This window comes from Peromyscus californicus, unplaced genomic scaffold (assembly GCF_007827085.1).
Source record: "Peromyscus californicus insignis strain IS unplaced genomic scaffold, ASM782708v3 Scaffold_9__1_contigs__length_137607984, whole genome shotgun sequence".
Classification (NCBI taxonomy): domain Eukaryota; kingdom Metazoa; phylum Chordata; class Mammalia; order Rodentia; family Cricetidae; genus Peromyscus; species Peromyscus californicus.
This window is the reverse complement of record NW_026294617.1, coordinates 86,106,639-86,125,814: the sequence shown is the minus strand read 5'-3', so window position 1 is coordinate 86,125,814 and position 19,176 is coordinate 86,106,639. Positions and strand designations below refer to the sequence as shown.

Here is a 19,176-nt window from a genome sequence, read left to right as displayed (position 1 = left end):
CTCAAAAGCCTAAAAGTTTAACCAGGCCAAAAGCTTCTAGTTCCTGATTTTCACACCTTATATACCTTTCTGCTTTCCGACATCACTTCCTGGGATTAAAGGCGTGAGTTACCATGCCTGGCTGTTTCCAGTGTGGCCTTAAACTCACAGAGATCCAGATGGATCTCTGCCTCCCAAGTGATAGGATTAAAGGCATGTGTGCCACCATTTTCTGGCCTCTATGTCTATCTAGTGGCTGTTCTGTCCTCTGACCCCAGATACATTTATTAGGGTGCACAATATTTTGGGGAACACAATACCACCACACATTTCCACAGGAGAACAAAGGTTTTGTGGTTGGGTTCATTTTTATGTTTCTCCTTTGGTAGCCTGCAGAGTATCTTCCCACACCAAAGACATTAGAACGTAGGTTAAAGGCTCCATGTAGGCACCCAGCTTGACTTCTTTACGTTCAATGAGTTGTGTGGGTATTGTCCTTGGCAATGGGGCCCTGTTGTTGGTTTGCAGAGAGCAACCCATTGTCTTAGCAAAAGCCTGGGTTATTTGGAGATTCCCATGGGACTCCCTTGGCCAACAACTCAATTGAATGCAACCCAGTCCTGGTACTGGAAGCCTCCTTTGGTGACAAGAGATGGCCAGTTGGAACTTGGTATCCTCCATTTTTAGGAGACTTCATTAGGATTGCTTTCATATGTTTTAGTAAGTTTCCATTGCACTAGGTTTCCATATCATCCTTCAACTGCCCCCCAATTCCAACCATCTCTTCCCATATTCCCTCCCTCAACCCTGTCTTTCCTCCTCCTCCCCACCTGATCTTCCTGTTCCTGTTCCCACTTGCCTCCACTCCACCTATAAAAATCTATTCTGTATCCCCCTCCAAGAGGGAGTATATGCTCCCCACTCTCAGTCCCTTCCCCTATATCTAATCTCTCTGGGTCTATGGATTGTAGGTTGGTTATCACTTACTTAATGGCTAATATCCACACATAAGTGCATACATATCATATTTATCTTTCTGGGTCTGGGTTACCTCATTTGTGTGATTTTTTTTCTAGTTCCATTCATTTGCCTCCAAATTTTATGACGTCATTTTTTTTAAAGCTGCTGAGTAATACTCCATTGTGTAAACTTACCATATTTTCTTTATCCATTCTTTGGTTGAGGGATATCTAGGTTGCTTCTAGCTTTTGGATATTATGAATAAGGCCACAGTGAATATAGCTGAGTAACTGTCTTTGTGGTAGGATGCCAAGAGTGGTATAGCTGGATCTTGAGGTAAATCAATTACTGACTTTCCAAGGAACCACCATATTGATTTCCATAGTGATTGTATAAGCTTGCACTCCCACCAGCAGTAGAGGAGTGTTCCCCTTACTCCACATCCTTGCCAGCATGAGCTGTTATTTGTGTTATTGATTTTGGCATTCTGACAGGTGTACAATAGAATCTCAAAGTAGTTTTGGTTTGCATTTCCCTGATGGCTAACGATATTGAACAGTTCTTTAAGTGTTTCTCAGTCATTTGGGTTTCCTCTATTGAGAATTCTCTGTTTAGATCTATGCCCCAGTTTTTAGTTGGATTTTTTTTTGATGTCTAGTTCCTTGAGTTCTTTATATATTTTGGATATTAGCTCCCTGTCAGATGTGGAGCTGGTAAAAATCTTTTCCCATTCTATAGGCTATTGCAGAGCAGGAGATGAGACTGGGGGATTGTGGTGTGGACTGATCCTTCTGTACACTGTGCATATGTATTACTCTCATTGGTTAATAATAAATCTGTTTGGCTTATGGCAAGACAGGATAAGGTTAGGCAGAATAATCAAACTGAGGACTCAGATGAGGAGGGGCAGAGTCATGAGAGATGTGAGCAAGCTGCCCAAGAAGCAAGATGCTAGGGGGCCAATAAAGCCACCACCACGTGGCAATACATAGATTAATAGAAATGGATTAATTAAAATGGGTGGCCCAGAGGATCCAGCATTTCAAAATGCCTCTGTTATAGTTTCCTCTGAGTTCTGCATCCAGAACAGCTTCAAGGCTGTTGGTTGAGATGATCTAGCTTCACAAAATACTCCAGCAAAGACTTACCTATTATCCTGATTTCCTCAGGGTCCCTCAAAGACGACCAGCACCCACCAATCAATAGAAAGCAGTCTAGAAAACTATGCCCACATCCCCAAAATATTGGTTATAATGTTTGTTTTCATTTAAGGGGGGTTGGTTACAAATGGTTATTGGTCATAGTCAATCTCTAAAAGTAGGAAGGGGGATATGATATAGAAATGATGGGGGAAAAGGATAGATTATTGAATCTACTTTAATCCAAAAAACAACTGTTAATCTCAAAATATTTTACATTGGTATGGATTTTAGTTTATTGATACAAATTTAAAGTTAATTTTATTATACTGTATGTATGTTTCTATTCTTGTTTAAGGTATTGTGTTTATACAGCTCAACTAAAAATATAATGTATAATTAAGAAATACAGATTAATAGTCATCTATAACAGTCAAACTTACAGTCATGTTAGCTAGGTTTTTTGGTATATAAAGATATATTTCAGATAGGTAGGTAATCTTCAAACATTTCAAAGACCTACAGAATATGGCATTTAAAATGTTTTAATAACTTAGACTTTTCATGACAGTGAGACATGTCTGCTTCTGGCAGCACCAAGTATACTCCAAAAAAAAAGATGATGGGCCCTGAAGAAACTCTGCATAGAATTTTTGTTTTCTTTATAGTAAAAGCTAGCCATGTGGACAGAGAAACTGCCCTTGCCTCAATTGCTGACAGTTACTGTCCAAAATGGACCAGCAGGACACAAGAAAGACAACTGCCAAACTTTACCGAGACAAGCAAGGACAGTCCTTCAAAATTCCCTGCTTCACAGGAAAGTATGTCAGACATGCTAGGCCTGTAAGCCAGAAATGGATACCCCAACATTACAGAGGAACCTTGGGTGACTGTCCAGGCAGCCAGTTGTTTCTGTCATTTTTCATATTTTTTTGGAAGTTGCTTGCCGCATGTCTTGGTTACTCAGGTAATATTATTTCCTTCTGAAGTCTTTGATGAAGTTGAAGACTAGATAGTCATAGTTACAGTGTTTTTTTTTTTTTTTTTTTGTTTTTTGAGACAGGGTTTCTCTGTGTAGCTTTGTGTCTTTCCTGAATCTCGCTCTGTAGACCAGGCTGGCCTCAAACTCACAAAGATACGCCTGCCTCTGCCTCCCAAGTGCTGGGATTAAAGGCGTGCACCACCACCGCCCAGTTTTCTTATTTATGATCAAAGGGTAAATTAGATATAAAACTTTGGACTCACCAAGATAGAATGGATAATTGTTTTTGCTGATATTGTCAAATACAAAGACTGGATATTGTAACTGTAATTCTTACTTGATAACTGTTTTTTTGTATGTAATTTTACTATGTTAAAGTTAAAACCTTCCATTTGATTAGACGAAAAGGGGGATGCTGTGGGCTGATCCTTCTGTCCACTGTGAATATGTATTATTCTCAGTGGTTAATAATAAAGCTGTTTGGCCTGTGGCAAGGCAGGATAAGGGTAGGCAGAGCAATCAAACTGAGGACTCGAATGAGGAGGGGTGGAGTCATGAGAGACGTGAGCGAGCTGCCCAAGAAGAGGACTGGTAAAACCACGGCCACATGGCAATATGGAGATTAATAGAAATGGGTTAATTTAAATGTAAGAGTTAGTTAGTAATAAGCCTGAGTTATCAGCCAAGCATTTTGTAATTAATAAAAGCTTTTGTGTGCTATTTGGGACCGGGTGGATGGGACAGAAAACTCCACCTCTGCTAACAGGATTGGATCAGGGGGAACCAAAGGAAAAGAGACCATCTGCAGGCAGCCTACCTCCCCAGTTAGCAATTTTAAGGAATTAACAGATTGCCCCTTTAAAATGAGCTAATCCAGTTATCTGAAAGTTCATTGCTTTGGTTATAGTTTCCTTCTGTGTGTTTAAGGCCAAGCTGGGGTCCACAGACCAACCTTAAAATTATTTTTTAGGTTAGCTGAGATTGTTTCAGGGGTTACTGCTAGGATCTTAAGAGGAGACCCTGGTCCTTTCAGTTTTTCTTTTACCACCATGCCATCAGCAAGGATTGGTCAGGGTCTGTTGACCATGTGGCTTCCTCTAAAAGCAAAGGAAACATGTCCACTCCATTGAATCTCCTTCCTGCAGGATGCATACTAGTGCAAATCCTGTCTCCAGAGACTCCATGGCCTCTCTGATAGAGGACCAGTGACTTATCAGAAGGGTCTGGTCGTGGCCTGAGTCCTGGCTGACCTCACTGGGGTGCCTCCCAGCATTTATTTGTGTTGAACAGCCAGAGGGACAGTGTTATCAATCTTGTAATTTTACCTTTCCTGTAACATTTTGATCAGACTCAGACAAAACTCTGGTTTTAAATAAGTCTTGATTTTGTTAAGACCCAGTTTCCTGAGTAGTGATTTTGATGAAATAATATTTAAGCCAGTTCTTGTACATGTTACTATATGCAGATCTGTAACCTAGGAGAATTCTCTTGATTTAAAAAGAATTTTTATAATCACTGTATTGAACTTGGACCTCAGGGACAATTTTAAAGATTTTAATGATGTGTAGGTGTGTATATCTGCATGTGAGCACCGTTTCCCTCAGAGGACAGAGGTGCTGGATGCTATGGACCTGGAGTTACTCACAGTTGAGGACTGCTGGGCACCAAACTCAGGTTCACTGAAGAACAGGAAGTGCTCGTAACTGCTGAGCCATCTCTCCAGTCCTGACCTTAGAAATTTTAGTAACCTTTAACTATTAAACACACATTATCCTTAAGTCTCATCATCCACAAACCTTCACAAATTACTCAGGCTTCCTACAACCTGGCTTTAAGTTTTAGAAAAAGAATTGGTCTACATCTTTTTCTTCTTTTTTAGAACAAAATCTTATTTTTTTAAAATAAAGAATCCATCCTAATTTCAGATACTCTCTTTTCTTACTCATCCTACCAAAATATAACCTCATGCTTATATCTTCCCCAACCCCTCCCCCAACAAGGGTTGAAGCAAGATGACATATGACACAATGCAGCCAGTGCTTATTGGCACACTGCTGTGGGATGGTCTGTATGTCAAATGTGTTGCTGATTGGTCAATAAATAAATCACTGATTGATCAGTGGCCAGGCAGGAAGTAAGGCGGGACTAACAGAGAGGAGAACTGAGAGAAGTGGAAGGCTGAGTGAGAGAGACACTGCCAGCCGCCATCAGGACAAGGAAGATGTAAAGTACCGGTAAGCCACAAGCCATGTGGCAAGGTATAGATTTATAGAAATGGATTAATTTAACCTGTAAGAACAGTTAGCAAGAAGCCTGCCATGGCCATACAGTTTGTAAGCAATATAAGTCTCTGTGTTTACTTGGTCAGGTCTCAACGGCTGTGGGACTGTGGGTGACAAAGATTTGTCCTGACTGTGGGCCAGGCAGGAAAACTCAAGCTACAAATGGCGCCCAACATGTTGGCAAGAGTTTCCACCTAAAAACTGAGTAAAAAGATTCTAAAATGGAGCTAAAAACAGTTCCTAGTTGTCTCTTTCAAGTTAGCGGCAGCCTGCCGGTTTGAGCTACTGGCGGGTTCCTAGCGTGCTCACTCGACTTGCAGTATGGCGGGAATGAGGCCTCTGCAAGTGGCACATTAAGCTGCATGGTGGATTTAGCCTTTACTAGTACAAAACAAAAAAAAAAAAGAGGTTTCTGCACTACACGCTGCTTGGATAAAAGCATAGACCCACGATAGCTCCCAGAGCTGGTGGTAAACATAGCCATGTTGGGAAGCTGAGGTGGGCAGAGCCAGCAGCCACAGCTGCTGTAGTTTAAGGCAATAGATTCACAATAAGACAGATTCAGGTGTAATAGTTTACAATGTGTGTAAAAATGTACATAGGCTTGAAAGAGAAAAAAAAGAAATATATACAGTTATATAAAAAAATAGTTTTTAAAAATAAAGTCTTTAAAGAGACAGTAAAGGTAATATAAAAAATAAGTCACGTAAAGATGAATATTACACAGAGAATCTGGATTGTGTTGTCTTTGGGATTTTTTTTTGTTTTTTGTTTTTTTTTTGTTTTTCGAGACAGGTCTTTGGGATTTTTAACTACAGAAAAACATTTGATTGTAAAAGCTGTTGAGTTATGCCAAAATGTATATTTTAAAGATACCTTAACTTCAAAATTTGTATATAAGGATATGTTGCTTTGGAAAGGAGATTCTGCTTTTGTTCCCACAGAAAGCCAGAGGCTATGGATTTGTTCCAGATTAAGATACATCAGGTTTGACCAGCCAAGACCCCCTGAAAGGTGACACCAAGGCCCAGATGATCCAACATCCAGAATGGTTTCAAGGCAACTGGCTCAGACGATACAGCCTCACGGACTACTCCATGATCCTAAAATTTTCTTTGTTTCCCCAGAAGATACAGTGCCCCCCTTCCAGCAGGAAGTAGTAAGAGAAGCTACGCCCAAATTCCCAAATGTACCAAGCTGACTTTGGAGATGTGTAAAGGTTAAAACCTTCCTTTTTAAGAAAAGAAAAGGGGAAGTGCTGTGGGATGGTCCGTATGTCAAATGTGTTGCTGATTGGTCAATGAATAAATCACTGATTGGTCAGTGGCCAGGCAGGAAGTAAGGCGGGACTAACAGAGAGGAGAATTGGGAGACCAGGAAGCTGGATGGGGGAGACACTGCCAGCCGCCATCAGGACAAGGAAGATGTAAAGTACCGGTAAGCCACAAGCCACGTGGCAAAGTAAAGATTAATAGAAATGGGCTGAATATAAGAGTGAGAGCTAGACAATGATAGGCCTGAGCTAATGGCCAAGCAGTTTAAATAATGTAAGAGTCTGTATGTTTGTTTTATAAGTGGGCTCCGGAACTGGCGGGACTTGGCGGTGGGAGCTGGAGAAAAATTCTCTAGCTACAGCACACACATTGTTAAACACTAGAGCTCTGTTCCCCTGGAGTTTGGGCAAACTTCCTTATCCCTTGGGGTTTCCCATCTTCCCCCCTGTGGTCTGAGCTGGAGAAAGTTTAACATTCCATCAATCGTCTACAGAGATATCAATGATCGCTACCACCCAACATTCTCTGCATACAAGAAAAAGCACAATCAAAAGTACACCGTGCCATGCTGGTCCTTGTTGTGGTTCGTAGGTGTCATAGCCGTTTAGGACTGTTGGTTGCCTCCTTCCTTTGGAAGCTTTCTTGGTAACTTCTGGTACCATGAAATCCAGTCCTCAGGGAGGAGGCTTTTGGGTCCGTTCCTGCTTAGATGCCTCTGGGCACTGTCTCTGAAGTACATGATGTCTTCAGCAATAGGGCCTAACCTTCCACCTCCAGGGGGCAACCAAGAGCTATTTTTTTCCCCCAAGACAGGGTTTCTCAGTGTAGTTTTGGTGCCGGTCCTGGATCTGGCTCTGTAGACCAGGCTAGCCTCGAACTCACAGAGATCCGCCTGCCTCTGCCTCCCGAGTGCTGGGATTAAAGGCATGTGCCACCACAGCCCGGCACCTTTAACATTTTGAGAGACCTTTGGAGAACCCTGACCAACAACTCGAAGGAGGGTTGCTCATGATTGGTGTTAGAGTTTTTGTTAGATAGTCTCTGACTCTTGGAATTTTTCATTCAAACTATATATTCATGTTTATACACTAATTTATGTGTATTATCGGTATTTTTAGGTAAATAGTTAATAGTATGACTTTTCCAGACATCTTTACTCTTATTTCATCCTCCTTCTTCTGTATTTATCTCCCTCCACCTTCCTAAGGAAGAGCCCTCCATTTTTCCCATTTCTCATTTCTTTGACTTTTGAGTTCTTTGTATATTCTGAGTATTAATCCTCTACCGGATGTTTAGGTTACAAGGATTCTCTCCCACTTTGTAGGCTTTCTCTTCACTCCATTGAATGTTTCCCTTGATGTATAGAAGCCTTCGAGATTTATGAAGTCCCACATCCATTTCTTGACTATTGTAAAGTGCATACTTTTTAGCACACCAATATCGTTTCCTGTGGATAAATACCCAGTATTGGCATTGCCGGACCACACGATGGTTCTATTTTTGGTTTATTGTCAGAACACCAGATTGTTTTCCATAATGGTTGTGATCATTTACACTCTTACCAGCAGTATGCAAGGGCTCTCTTCTGTCCGAGTTCTCACCTGCCCCTGATACCTTTGTTCTGTTTGATTACAGCGGTTCTTACTGGGAAAGGTGTGTCTCGTGGTGGTTTTGCTTTACATCTTCCCAGTGCTCAGTGATCCTGAATATTTTTTCAGGCATCTAGAGGTCGTATGTGTATGTGGCTCGGAGTTGCCCAGTTTAGCAGAGTCCTGCATGCCATCCGGGAGCACAGGCAGCACACTAGTGTCTCAGGCTTGAGGCATCCTGTTTTGTTCTGACTCAGCCGCCAGGATCCACTCAGAGCCAAAGCGGGAGGGGCTGATGGTGAAGTGTGAGCAGTGTCCGGAAGAGAAAGGAGTGTTGCCGTTTGACCACCAAGAGTGTCTCCCCCTGCACATCTGTGTCTTCGTGGACACAGCACAGCAGGGTGAGAGCAGGGTGATGCTGACGCAGATACTAGCCTGGGCTTGCCTTTTGCTTCATGTTTGCTGAGTCAGTCTGAGATGAGGATAGATTTTTTTTTTGCCTTGCCCCTGGCTCCCTGGCTCCTTCCTCTAGCACTCCCTGCACTGGAATGTCTGAAAGTTGAGACTCTGTAGGCCAATAGCCCAATAGGAAAGCAGAACCAAGTCCCGCCTCCTCCCGCTTAACCTAGGACATTATCAGAAAGCTCAAACTAGCAAGGTCCCGGTTAGCCTGCTCTGGACACCTCACCAGCACCATGCCCATGACACTGGGTTACTGGGACATCCGTGGGGTGAGTGAAAGAGCTACTGCTGGGTGGGACAGAGACATGGGGTGGCAAGTAGCTAGAGCTGATTTCTAGGAGAGGGATGGAGTTCAGAACTTGTTAGAAAGCTTTGCCTATGAGGGGGAGTTCAAACTCAGGAAAGCTTGTGCTTATGCGGGCCAGCATGTGAGCTTGTGGGGAGACTGCAAGTGTAAGATGGGAGCTCACCAAGAGGTGGCGAAGGAAGACTGTCAGTTTCCCCATCTGTGACCTGTCCTATGTCATCCTTGCAGCTGGCTCACCCCATCCGCATGCTCCTGGAGTACACAGACACAAGCTATGAGGAGAAGAGATACACCCTGGGGGACGGTGGGTGACTACACCCTGTTGGTCAGACCTGGGCCCCCCTGTTCATTGGTGCCCGGGGACACTTGTCTGACCCCCTGTTGCTCAGCTCTACAGGGCTTCTCCAGTTGGATTTAGGACCTGTCCCTTCTAGGAACCTCCTTGAATTTGGTCTTCCAGTGGAGGGCTGGGTTGCCTTCTACAGTAGTTGGATGTTTTCCTCTAGGGCTTGTTTAAATGTTTTGTACATCTCGGTGATGTAGGGTCCACAGTCCTTACAAGCATTCTATACTCCTGAGAAGTGTGAAAGTGGGTCAGGTTGCAGATCTCCTTCTTAGGGGGTTCTCATACCTGACTCCTTGGGACACTGGGCTGACTTCTTTTCACTTCATCTTGTCTACAGCTCCTGACTTTGACAGAAGCCAATGGCTGAATGAGAAATTCAAGCTGGGCCTGGACTTTCCCAATGTAGGTGCAGGGAAGGGGAGGTTTGGGGAAGGCATGGTGTCCTCACCTCATCTCCTTGTCTGGCTGAGGAGGTTTGAGATCAGAGCTTAGGCTCTCTTCTTGCTATTCCTGGTGTTTGCACAGGTTTCTGTGACGGGCTCTGTCCCATTCTTTCATTCCATGTACAGCATGTTCATTGGTGGTTTCCCATGCCAGACACCGAGAGTGCCAGACCCCATATATGTCCTTTCTGACATATATGTCCCCCATATCCCATCTGACCATCCCTGCTTGTCTTTCCAGCTGCCCTACTTAATTGATGGGTCACACAAGATCACCCAGAGCAACGCCATCCTGCGCTACCTTGCCCGAAAGCACAACCTGTGTGAGTGGAGCCGGCTGCAGGGAGGGGGACAGTGGCCATCCTCTTGGCTTGGCTGGGGTGGGATGCTGAGGGTGACTATGCTGTGTGTGCTGCAGGTGGGGAGACGGAAGAGGAGAAGATTTGGGTGGACATTTTGGAGAACCAGGCTATGGACACCCGCATGCAGTTGGCCATGGTCTGCTACAGCCCTGAGTTTGTGAGTTCTGCCACCACTGAGTTGGAACTCGCACTGTACTCTGCCCTAGAATCTATTCTGGTCCAGTTTGCCACCAGAGCCTCTCAGTGCTACTCACTGTACAGTATTTGAAACTTCTGACAGAGTAACGCCAGGACTCAGTGTGCCCAGTGAAAATTCCCAGTCATCACTCCTAAGTCTTAAGATGCAGTCCAGACTCTCCACAGTGGAACTCCCCCCACTGATAGTATAGACAGAGTTCAGAATGCTCCAGTTCCTACTGCTGGTTCTGTCGTGATCCTTGTCCTGCAGTTGGCTTAAAGCGCTGCTACTTCTGCAACACACACCCTCACACTACGAGAAGAAGAAACTGGAACTGGGAGGGACACTCTCTTCCCAAATGGCTTCCTGGAGCTGTGTCCTTGACACCCACAGAGATAAGCGGATGTTCCCAATAAGCAATTCGGTCAGCCAAAGGCCTTTGGTCCTCCTCCTGTTCCTTTTGTCCCCTCAAATCCATCTCATCTCTTTGGAAACTGTACCAAAGTGTCAGTTGTTTGCATGTCTGCTTCTGCCTCACATGAGTTCAGAGCTCAGAGCCAGGTGGCCACAGCTGTCTTGGGTCTTTGGGTCTGATGCACAGTGGCTCAGGAAATGGTGGTAGAGGCTGAGGGTAGGGGTGGGGGTGGGAGTATGGGGGCTGGGGGGACAGAGTTGTACAGTTGTATCCTGTTGGGCTGCTGCATAACAGCAATCTAATCATGAGGATGCTGTAAGTAAAGGCCTGGATACCAACCCAGACTAAATCTCATGAAGCTCACCCTCCTCTGCCTGCTGAGGACTGCACAGCCCTGCGGAGCCAGCCTCTGCCAGGGATCCTGTGTCTGAGGGTGGTGACAGTTGTTTTTTGCTTCAGGAAAAACGGAAGCCAGAGTACTTAGAGGGTATCCCGGAGAAGATGAAGCTCTACTCTGAGTTCCTGGGCAAACGACCTTGGTTTGCAGGGAACAAGGTAAAGAGAGGGGGTGGGGAGGAGGAGCTGCCGTTCTTCCCAGGCCTCAAATTCCAGCACACTGACCCTTGGCTTCCTGCAGATCACCTATGTGGATTTCCTTGTCTATGATATCCTTGACCAGCACCGTGTATTTCAGCCCCACTGCCTGGATGCCTTCCCAAACCTGAAGGACTTCTTGGCCCGCTTTGAGGTGATGCCCTGATTCTCCTTCTCATTCGATGTTCTTTTTCCCTTCTCCCTTTCTGGGATGACTTTTGTCTTAGCATTTCTATTGCTGTGAAGAGACACCATGACCATGGCAAGTCTTATAAGGAAAACATTCAGCCGAGGTGGCGGCTTATAGTTTTAGAGGTTTAGTCCAGTATCATCATGGTAGGGACCATGCAGCTGTGAGTATGGGTGCATTCAGGCTGACATAGTACTGGAGAAGTAGTTGAGAATTCTACATGTTGATCTGAAGGCAACAGGAAGTGGTCTGACACACTGGGCAGTATCTTGAGCAAAGGAGACCTCAAAGCCTGACCCACTGACCCACAGTTACACACAACAGCAGCGCACCTGCTCCACCAGGCCACACCTCCTAATAGCGCCACTCCCGTTGGGGGCCATTTTCTCTTAAACCACCACATTCTACTCCCTGGCTCCAAAGGCTAGTCACTATATCATAATGCAAAAAATGCATTCAGTCCAACTTCAAAAGTCTCCAAAGTCTATCACAGTCTCAAACTTATTTAAAAGTCTGAAGTTCAAAGTCTCTTCTGAGATTCATATATTCTCCTAACTGTAATCCCCTAGGAAGTCAAAATCAGAAAGCCAATCAAATACTTCCAATGTATAATGGCACAGGATATACATTACCATTCCAAAACACAGTGAAGGGAGCACAGTGGGAAAATGCCGGACCAAAGCAAGACTAAAAACCAGCTGGGCAAACTCCAAACTCTGCGTCTCCATGTCTGATGTCAAGGCACTCTGCAGATCTCCAACAAGGCCACACCTCCTAATAGTGCCACTCACTCCCTTTGGGGGACACTTTCTTTCAAACCACCATAACTTTCTACTCCTTGGAAAGGAAATGAAGAACAATTAACATTTGTTGAGCACTGACTGACCTGTGTTCAGTTCTTAGATCTTCTGCATGAAATTTCTCATCACAGCCTACATGCTCTGTAGCAGTATCTGTTCCATTGGACTGCTAAGGAGGCTGACTATAGAGATTGTCAGTTTCTCAGGGATCCAGTACCATTGGAGGAGCTTGTGTTTGTTTCCCTGTGTGCTTGTAGCTTCAAGAAGAGAGGACAGTAGAGCTCCCTGATGCCAAAGGAAAAAAGCCATAGGTTGCCAGGGAGCCTGGATTTTCCAGCCCTGAGGTCTATGGAAATTCAGGACATGTCAGAGTGTATGGCAAGTGCTGTTGAGAGGGGGAGATATGGCAGGACTGATGTGCAGTGCCAAGGTGCAGTATGCATATCCATCCTGTCCAATTCTCTGCTCAGTCAGATTCCTGACTGGGGAGGCACTGGGACCCAGGGCTACAGCTGGTGCCAGGCTGAGTGGACAGGTCGCTGCTGTTGGAGGATGTTCTCCTGAGTTGTTCAGTGTCTAGGTATCCTGTTTCTTCCCTTTCATCTTCCTTCTCAGCAACAGCTTGGTGTTTGACTGTGAAATCTTGAAATGCATCAGTCATTTTTTTGGTCATTTTCATTCACTTTCTCTGGTGTCTCTATATGTGTGTGGCACAGTTTCAGCTCAGTAGGACTTGGAAAGGTGCATCTCCATGCAGGGATGCAGTGTGGCAGGCATGCCTGACTATGAGGTACATGTGACAGCCACAGAACCTACTTCACTAGAGATTTGGGGGTCGAGGCTGTAGTCCAATGGGATTCTTAGCACAGAATCTTCTTTTCTGTCCTCAAAACTGCCTAAAGAGTGATGTGTTTTGTTAGTTTCCATCAGCTTGGATTCTGGTCCAGGCTGCTCAGCTCTGGAGATTGTGTAAGAACTGGCTGTACAGCACAGTGGGAGTGTGGGAGGCTGCAGTTCAAGGCCAGCTAAGCCTGCCCACTTGGGTCCAGGCAGCGCTGGAACTTTGAATTCTTCACAGCTTATCTAGGCATTCTACTGGAAAGACGGCACACAGCACAGAGTCTTTCTGTAGGGTCTTCACTAGTAGGGCTGGAAACAATAAGGATGGACACACTGAGTGTGCGTTCAGCCGCCAGGTTTAACCTTTAGGTTTTTCTGCTTCAAGAGAATGCAAAGGCCACTCCATTGTCTCCTTGCTGGTTCACTTATCCCCATCCTCATGAAGTCAGGATTTGCTGAGGTACTGGGACACACAGTTGAGAGCAGTGATCCGTTTCTCCTTCTTTACTGGGAATCAAAGCCTTCCCTTACCAGGGTTGGGCACCTGAGCAGCTCATGCTGTGTTGGGGTTCTTAGAGTAAAACCTGTGTACCCAGTGGTGCCACAGATCCTGAATTCCTGCCTTTTCCTCCCCCTGCAGGGCCTGAAGAAGATATCTGACTACATGAAAAGCAACCGCTTCCTCCCCAAACCAATCTTTGCAAAGATGGCCTTTTGGAACCCAAAATAGGACTACAAAGCCCAGCCCTGGGGGAATATTCATGACCACCCTGCTGGCTCAGGCCCTTGGGCATGGTTCTGTGTCCCCACTGAATGTTCTTTTCCTCTCCTTTCTATTCTCTATTCCTCCATTTCTTCTTACAAGCCCTTCCTTCAGTCAAGCCTCTGAATCCCTGGACTCCCCATTTCTTCCTCAGTCTTCTGCTCCTATACCTTTTTCCTGTCCTGCATCCAGCCATCCCTCATTGCTGCTTGGAGGAATAGACCAGACCCCAGAATCTCCAGTAAGCTCTGAGCGATCAGATCTGCCTCTATGCTCGCCCTGGTCCTCAGAGTGAGCAGCCCTGTCTGATCCCCAGTAAAGTCTGAACGACATTTGTCCTGTGTCTTGTTTTGTTGGCTGTGAATCTCAGGACCAACTGTGTTGGTTTTTTGGGGAGGGGGGTGTCTCTGTTTTGTTTCCTGCAGGAGGGGCTGGAGAAGGAAATGTAGGGACTCTGGGTTATTTAAAGTCCTTGATGTCCCTGTCCATGTCCCTGCGTTCCTCAAGCTGGTATTCCCATGGGAGAGCTCTCCTTCATCTCTCAATTACTCTTCAGAGTGCAGTGCCTCAGTTGTCCATGGGAAGCTTGTGTCATGCTTCAGAGAGATTTTGTGCTGAAGAGAAGGCTGAGCAGGCAGGCCCTAGATGGCCATCTTCTCCCGTCCTCCTCAGCTTTCCTAAGCTGAACACACAACCCTCGTTTGCGTTCTCAACATTTCTCTCCAGCAGCATTCCCCACTGACCGCAGTTGATGTAGGAGTCTTTCCCTCAACTCGAGCCAAAGTGGGTTGGCGGATGGCTCCCTTTCTCCCTCTCCCTCATCCTTCTTTCACTGTTTCTTCAAGATGTATCTATTTTTATTTCATGCGCATGCGTGCTTTGCCAGCATGTGTGTATGAGCACCACATGGGTACCCGGTGCCTGCAGATGCCGGAAGAGGGCATCAGACCCCTGGAGCTGGAATTACAGATGGCATGTGGGTGCTGGGAACAGAACCACTCTAAGAGCAGTGTGCTCTTAACCTGTGACCCATGTCTCCAGCCTCTGGTTGTTGGTGGTTTTGATCCAGGATCTCATGTCACCCACTCTGGCTGGGTCCTCACTTACTATATGCCTGAGATACCTCTTGTTCTCATAATTCTCCTTTTCTGCCTCCTGAATACTGGGATTATAGATGTGTACCACAATGCCATCTTTGGATTGTTCATCTTTGATATGCATGGCCAGGCTTGGCACATGGTCGATGAACGGAAAGTTTGGAATTTGAATCAGGTATCTCCAGAGATGTTTGGCCAGTCCATATAAGCGGTGGCAGGGTTTAGAGCTCTGGAAAGAAACATCTTATCCAGAGTCATTACAGCACCATGTCCCTGCGATGATGCTGGAGTCTGAGCCAGAGGCCCTCTCAGCTGAGCAGGATTAAGAGGCTGCAGTTACCTATGAAAGAGCATGGCTGAGGATGAGCTGGCCTAGTGTGCTGGGCCCCACTGATGAGGCATATGGTCAAGAGCTGTGGGCATTTTGCATCAAGTCACCCATGAAGGACTTGGACACATTGCAGAAGCACCTGCTGAGCAGGGTCCCACGCCAGCGGCTGGATCATAGACTCTGGCTTTTGTCAGGCAGTGCCCGTGACCTCCCTGTACCAGGTAGCACCTCTGGATGAGAGCCCTGATGGGGGTTGCCTTCATACCCACAGCCTGTTCGTGAGACTGGTAAGCTCACGTTATTTCAGTCAACATTTGTTAAATTTTAACTAAAAGACAAAGAAGATAAACTGGAAAGGATGTAATAAGGTCAGGAGTGTCCCTGATAATGTTAAGTAGGGAGGATAAAATGTGGACCAGCACCTAGAACAGAGGTTGGCAAACGTTCCCCATGTGGGGCCGGTACTTAGACCTTGCAGGCCATATTCTCCCCAGGTAACACATGGAACTCTGGGTTATGGAGTCTATGCACACCAAAAGAAGTCCAAATCACTCTTTTCATTCGGAGGGAGACATGGCAGATGAAGAGAATTGTAAATGACAACAATTTTCTGAATATTAAGATCAAAATTAGGAAATTAAAGCCCAGGTAAAATTGCTGTAAGGTATGGCCTTGAAACTCACCAATACAAGCCGATGACTTGCTGGGCATAGGCTTAGTACTTGAGAAGCAGAGGCAGGTGGATCTCCGTAAGTTTGAGGCCAGCCTGGTCTACAAAGCAAGTTCCAGAACAGTCAGAGCTGTTACACAGAGAAACCCTGCCTTGAGAAAAACAAAACAAACAAACAAACAAACAAACAAAAAAGCCGATAACTTGACCTGGCCAGAATCCACCAGAAGTCCTGTGCTTTGGAAAGTTTGGAGCATCACAAGTGAGCACTGTATCTGTTCAGTGTCTGTAGCTCATCCAGGAAAGACTGACACTCCTTGGAGGCCCCCGTTCTTACACAGTTATGCTAAGGCTTCTCACCCCTGTGTGTTAATGGAGAAGGATTCAGCTGAAACAGATGCCAGTCTGTGAAACAGCTCATTTTCCCTATGTAAGTTCCTTGGGAAACATCTAGGAGGCTGTGTGGTCCAGCTCCATGGCATCATTCAGTTGTTAAGCTCTTTCTGACTGTGGCCCTGCTACTTCACAGGATGTTGTGTCATGAGTATCAAGAATTGAAAAGAAAGAAAGAGACAGAGGACCCCCAAGCCCAGCCATCAAGTTCCCATTATGGAATTGAAGCAGGAGGGCACCCGTCATGTGCAAACACTTACCACTGCCCAAACTGAGTATGTGGTTAGAGTTAGGTACAAGATCACCTAGATTAGTACAGACATCACGTCTCTGTGTGAAACTAGTCTAGGGTGTAAGCTGAGGATAGTGACCACCCTCATGAACTTGACTGGGGTGAAGTACTGTGTGTGTGTCACTGTGTAGCTTGGACATGGGCAAAAAAAGAAGATTCATTTGGACACTGGGAAGCCAACTATAGCCACTCAGACTCAGGTGGCCAGAATCTACTACCCAGACTTTCTGAATCATCCAGTGCCCTGAACTGGGGTGAACCAGGTTGGATCTGGGCCAGGACTCTAGGGTTCCTATGAACCCACACCTGTTTCCCTTTTAAACTCATATAGGTACCTACAATCCAGGTCATTCCCCATGCTGGTGCCACTGTCTTTCTAAACCCTAACGGTATCAAGTGAACACTATTATCAGGGCCCACCAACCTCAAGACAGTGTCTGTTCTTCCAGAGTGGACCTTCAGTTCCCAGAGAGTAACATGTGCCCTGAACTCTCCCTGAACTCTCTCTACCTCTGATCATGGCCTGTGCCATGGGCTCTGGTCAAGTGAGTTCACACTATCTGCATTTCTGGATTTGACAGACTCAATCAATGTAAACAAGAATTCCAGGATGAACTGTCACGGAACCCTGGATTATGAACACGATGTAAACGTTTCTGAACCCTGTGTAAGTGTTTCCTGGTTCAACTGAACCAGCAAATTATCCTGAGAGGCAGTTCTGGAACATTATTTGCCTTGTAGTCTAGTATCCTGGTATGTAATGCCTGTCTCAGGGTGGAGAGGACCACTGTTCCTCTCCTTCCATCTTTTAAGTCTCAGTTACTCCTCAGTTTTCTAGAATCTCCTCAAATGCTCATTTCGTTCTTTTGAAATCTTACTGGGCAAAGCCCTTGACCTTTGAGGAACAATTCAGTTCCTTGCTTTTTCAGTCTGTCCGTGGCTGGGTGAGGTCAGGGGTCCACGGCCTCCTGAGTTCAACCCACAGAAGAGAGTTTGCATCTATGGAAGCGCACTCAGGGACAATGGGTTGTTGATATTGTTCTTGCTCATTTCCTGTCTCCAGATTTTAAAGTTAAACTAAATTAATTTTAAAAGACCCTGTAATGTATGTTTCCGTGTTTCTCTGTGTGAGTGCACGCACACATGTACACGGGATGCCCTCAGTGGCCAGATCCCCTGGAGCTGGAGTTGCAGGCGATTCTGAGCCACCCCATGTGGATAATAACCCCATGTGGGAAGCAAACTCTGGTCCTCTGCAAGAGCGGTGGGTGTCTTAACTGCTGAGCTGTCTCTCCAGCCATGTTCTTGTTATTGAGACTCAGTGGCATAGTGTGTTCCACATGATCTTATTGAAAGGCACCAGAAAAAAAGCACCAAGTCACTTCAGAATAGCAGCAGACTCTTTGGGTGAAACTTTAAAAGGCAGGGGATCTGGAAAGATACAAGTTCTGAAACGTAACAAATGAGTGCTGGCATTACAGAGGTACACCACCATGGCAGGCTGGCAGAGCTGTATTCCTATCTGATTTCCCATCACTTCTGTGACATCAACTTCACTGGGAGTCTAATCAATGCTAATGGGTTAACTTGAAGCCTTTACTGTAACCCAAGTCCAGTTTCAGGAAGATGGCTGTTTACCCTGCCCACCTGGGGACACCCCATCTCTGCAAAGACATCCTCTCTGCCAGGGAGCTTGTGAATGAGAATGGGGACAGCTGTGTATTGGCCTCAGGAGAAACAGAAGCCAGAGTACCCGGAGGCTCTCCCAGAAAACTGAAGATGTTACAGATACTAGGGAGTGGCCATTGTTTCCCAGGCACAAAGTACAAGGAAGAGAGATGCTCCTGCTGCTGTGCCTTCCCTGAAAAGACGACCTGAGACCCCTCTGAATCCATGAACTAAAATAATCCTCATGTCTTCAGTGATACGATTCAGTGGACAAAGGCACTTGCTGCCAGCCTGATGACCTGAGATCAATCCCCAGGACTCCTACAAGTTATTCTCTGACTGCTGTGTGTGTCCTGGCACATGCGTGTTCTCCTCCTCCTACAAACAAACAAAAAGCAGATAAAGTCATGCAACGTATTTTTAAACCCTCTCCTCTTGTATGCTGTCTACGTCAGGTGTTTCTGTTACAATGATTAGGAAACTGACTAATACATGTTGTTGGACGCAGACAGTCTTCAGAGACCCCTATCCCATCAGAGCCCCACTGGGAACCACTGACTTCCCAGGCTGTCCTTGGTGCTGGGTCTGAGCGTTACCCAGGTGTCCTTTCTCACGGACTCCATCTTGAACATTCTGTGGAGTGATAGTTTCTTTTTATCGCTCTCATCCTGTTAGAAGGTGGATTTGAATTGTCCTTCAAAGGCTTATGCATTGAACCAAGGCATGGTCCACAGGGTAATAGTGTTCAGATGTGGGGCCTTTGGGAGGTGATCGGAATGTGAATCTGTGACCCATCAATGAAGTAGTATAGTTGTGGAAT

The 19,176-nt window shown here is 45.6% G+C and overlaps 1 protein-coding gene across 1 annotated transcript; it reads left to right on the top strand.

Moving 5' to 3' along the window:
* The first annotated feature begins 8,817 nt into the window (after nt 1–8,817).
* LOC128105250 (glutathione S-transferase Mu 2) lies at nt 8,818–14,237 on the top strand. Its single transcript, XM_052730229.1, has 8 exons — nt 8,818–8,936; nt 9,203–9,278; nt 9,658–9,722; nt 10,005–10,086; nt 10,182–10,282; nt 11,178–11,273; nt 11,356–11,466; nt 13,783–14,237. Exons 1-8 carry the CDS (start codon nt 8,901–8,903, stop codon nt 13,870–13,872), a joined length of 657 nt encoding a protein of 218 aa, XP_052586189.1. The 5' UTR covers nt 8,818–8,900; the 3' UTR covers nt 13,873–14,237.
* The last annotated feature ends 4,939 nt before the right edge of the window (nt 14,238–19,176 follow it).

Bases quoted from the DNA above. Each gene is read 5' to 3' on its own strand.
- LOC128105250 (XM_052730229.1), top strand. From the start codon at position 8,901: ATGCCCATGACACTGGGTTACTGGGACATCCGTGGG. The intron at 8,937-9,202 runs GTGAGTGAAAGA...TCATCCTTGCAG, and splicing joins GTTACTGGGACATCCGTGGG to CTGGCTCACCCCATCCGCAT. The intron at 9,279-9,657 runs GTGGGTGACTAC...TCTTGTCTACAG, and splicing joins GAGATACACCCTGGGGGACG to CTCCTGACTTTGACAGAAGC.